We start from the raw sequence: 3,362 nt of genomic DNA on the forward strand, positions 1-3,362 counted from the left end.
ACCATACAGCCCCTCCCCCAAAAGATTTTTTTCTTAAAATTGTCTGCAGAAGGGACCAACTACCTTAAAATAACTCCAAATTTCATTGAACAAAGCATCCTTCCAACATACAATCAACCGGGGCATATCAGATCAAGGTCACAAAAATAAGCCTTTGCCTGCAAACATGCTGTGGGTCTAGAAAGCTCTTCTCACACTTTCCAGAATACCTCTCCCTCTATTAAAACAGTCTAGAACACTCTACGTTTTTGTGTTGTTTTCTCCTAAAACCATGAGCAACTGGATCTTGTCTGAACAGACCTGTCTTACTCTCGCTTGATGTACAGTACTTTTGCAGGTCCATACACAGATTCTCTGACCTGGGAAGGCTGGCATTCCACACAGGATTAGGAAGAGGCTTACCCTGAAAAAGACAGGCGGAATAGAAATCAGACTGCAGTCAGTCTGAACCCTGTTCATTAGGACAGAAAAATCAGAGGGGACAAAGGAAGCAAAACTACTTTCCAGGAGAAACAGGAAAGAAAACCCACTCTAGCACTATACGTAATCCAACCATAAATGTGTCCCCTGCCTCTACAAGGAGAGTGTTACACACAGTTCTCTCTTCTTAAATTCTAGGCTGCTCAAAGACGTTAACTCTTGACGAAAAAGCAGAAAGGGCTGAAGGTTGGGGACCCACCTCATTGCTCCCAAGCAAACTTTCCAGGGCGCCTTTCCATGGATGGCATGCAGCCTGCAACATTACAATGATTGAAAATCAACAATACTTGCAAAAAGCCATCTGAGAAACATAACATTTTATTAATAGATGAAATAAATACTCCAGTACATGCAAGGTAAAAACTTGACATGGGGGGGGAATCATTCTATAGTGTAAATTAAAAAATAAAACACACACTCACAGTAGCTTTTCCCCCCATTTGCAAATCACATGGCAGTCATACTCTTTCCACACCAAGTATACGCCTAACCCATCACGACTGCTTAAAAAAATAACAACATACAAAAAAGGTAGCTACATCCATGTCTAAGGAGAGAAAACTGAGGTAACCTTTCTCTTAATTAGGGGGGGAAAAAAAAGACCAAAAAAGAAATGAACCCATGACCTCCTTCCTGCCCAATTAATAATAAAATTTAGTGGAGGAATTCCAGAAGGGGAGCCGGGGTAGGGGGCAGGGGTAATACCGCAACCAGCAGATGACACATCTTCCATCTCCTGGTGTGGGCTGCTGGGCACCGGGGGCCCTCCGAGTGCGAGTGCGTGTGTATATGGTCTGCATGGCCCTGCCTTCTGGAAGATTCCTCTCGAGCATTTAACATGGGGTGGGGGAGTTCACTTTTGATTTCTTTGGTATAAATGGAGAGGGGCAGAGAATAAGTATCTTCCTTTAGCCTGGGGGTGGGGGTGAAAGAATGGGATGAGGGTGGGAGGGTGCTAATTCACAGAATTGGAATTCACTGGCGGTAAAGTCCTGGGCGAAGACCTCTCCCTTAAAGCCTGAGATAGCAGGGTGCAGCCTTCAGACACGGCGCAGGCCGAGTTCCTCAGCCTCTCCCTGTGGTCCGACATCTTGGCGCCCCCGTCGGGGTGCTGCGCCAGATCCCTGAGGCACTGGGTCAGGAGTACGCAGGCCGACACCACACTCATGGCGCCGCCGAGGATGGCGGTCTGCACCGCCTTGCCCTCGGCGCTCACGGCCGCCGCGCGACCCAGGAACTGCGGCTCGGTGGCGAAGCCCACCAGTGCGCTAACCGCCTGCACCAACGGCCCGCTGAAAAGCGCGCAGCGGCTCCGGGCCAGCTCGCTGGGCGCCGCCTTCACCTCGCGCACGCAGGCCAGCAGCGCCGACGCACTCGTGCTCATGCACTTGACGCCAAGCTTGAACTGCTCGCGCGAAAAGCGGTCCCGGGACTTGTCGCTGGCCAGGGCGCACGCGTCCGTCAGGAACTTGAGGTTGCGCGACAGGCCCTGCGACACCTCCAGCAGCAGCTGCGGGGTCAGGTCGGCGAGCGGGGTGGCGCGCAGCACTGCGCAGCCCTGCTCCACCTCGTGGCGGCAGCGTGTCACGCGGTAGCGGTCCACCAGGCCCGGCTGCGCGGGCTGCGCGCCCGGCGTGGCCACAGCCGCCAGATAGGCCGCGTGGGCGGAGCACTCGGTCAAGGACACCACCAGGTCTCCCAGCTCCACCAGGCTGTCCCCCGCTTCCCCGAAGCGGCCCATGTTGAGCTGGCTCTGCACGTCGTGAGTGAGGATGGAGAGCCCCTTGGTGCGCGCGATGATGGTGTCCCGGCATTGCTCGAAGGACTCGGCGCCGGCACAAGCGGAGGCGGGGCCCTCGAAGAGCACGGGCCGCGCCTCGCTCGACAGCAGCAGCAGGTCGGCCACCAGCTGCATCTTGCCCTTGCAGTGGTCGCAGACAGACACCAGCCTCTTCCGGGGCTGCGAGCAAGCCCCGCCGACGGCGCTCGCTGGAGCCGGAGAAGCCGCCTCGCCAGTGGGCTTCCCAGCGCTGCCGCTAGCCATCGCGCCCGGGGGGCACTGGCATGCCGCTGGGGAGCCCGCTACCACCGCCGCTGCCGATGCCGCCGCCCCCGCGGCCGTCGCGACTCAGCTGGCCAAGGCCGCGGTGCCTTCCCCGCACCATCATGCCATCCACCGCCGCGGGCAGAGGGCACTGGGCTGCGGCGGCCGGAGCCCGGGCGGCGCGGAGCGGGCCCGGGGGCCAGAGAACGCAGGAGGCTCTTCGGGGCGCGGGGAGGGGGCGCAGCGTTCGGCCTCTTGGAGGGCTTGCAGGAACCATGAACCGGAGCAGAGCAAACTCACAGACCGCGCTCCTCGTCGCCGGACTGCCAGGAAAGTCCCTTCTGCTGGGCTGCTGCCGCCGCCGCCGCCGCCTTCCTGGGCATGGCCCGGTCCGACCGCCCGAGTGGGGGGGAGGGGGGAGGGGGGGCGGGAGAGGGAAGCTGGGAGTTGTCCTTCCTTCCTTCCTTTGAAATCAAAATCCTTTCCTCGGGGAGGAGCGCGGGCGGCGTCTCAGGCGGGCTCTGCTGTCAGCCACCTCGGGCTCGGCGGCGCACGTGGGCTTCAGGCGCCCAGACACCGCCAGGCTGCACTTCCCCGCGACGGCGGCCGGGGCTGGCCCTCTGGGACGCGCGGCCACCCCGTGGGCATCTCCTGCCTCCCGCTCTCGGGAAGCGGCGCCGGCGGCGGCGGCGGCAGGGCCGAGGGTGTGGCCGATGCTGGCGCGGCCGAGTCAGAGTCGGGCGGGAGCCTGCACTGATTGCGCTCAGCGGCCGCCCCGCTCGCGCTCTCGCCCGCCCGCCGCGCCCGGGCGTGCCGGGAGCCGCGGCGGCCCCTTCCC

At 60.2% G+C, this 3,362-nt stretch overlaps 1 protein-coding gene across 1 annotated transcript; it reads right to left on the reverse strand.

Moving 5' to 3' along the window:
- Positions 1–786: 786 nt before the first annotated feature.
- TLNRD1 (talin rod domain containing 1) lies at positions 787–2,606 on the reverse strand. Its single transcript, XM_082649082.1, has one exon. It carries the CDS (start codon positions 2,522–2,524, stop codon positions 1,436–1,438), a length of 1,089 nt encoding a protein of 362 aa, XP_082505208.1. The 5' UTR covers positions 2,525–2,606; the 3' UTR covers positions 787–1,435.
- Between the last annotated feature and the right edge of the window lie 756 nt (positions 2,607–3,362).

Source organism: Grampus griseus (genome assembly GCF_964374135.1).
Source record: "Grampus griseus genome assembly, chromosome: 2".
NCBI lineage: Eukaryota > Metazoa > Chordata > Mammalia > Artiodactyla > Delphinidae > Grampus > Grampus griseus.

What these genes read in the sequence shown, in the direction of transcription:
- TLNRD1 (XM_082649082.1), bottom strand. Translation starts at nt 2,524, where the DNA reads ATGGCTAGCGGCAGCGCTGGGAAGCCCACTGGCGAGGCGGCTTCTCCG.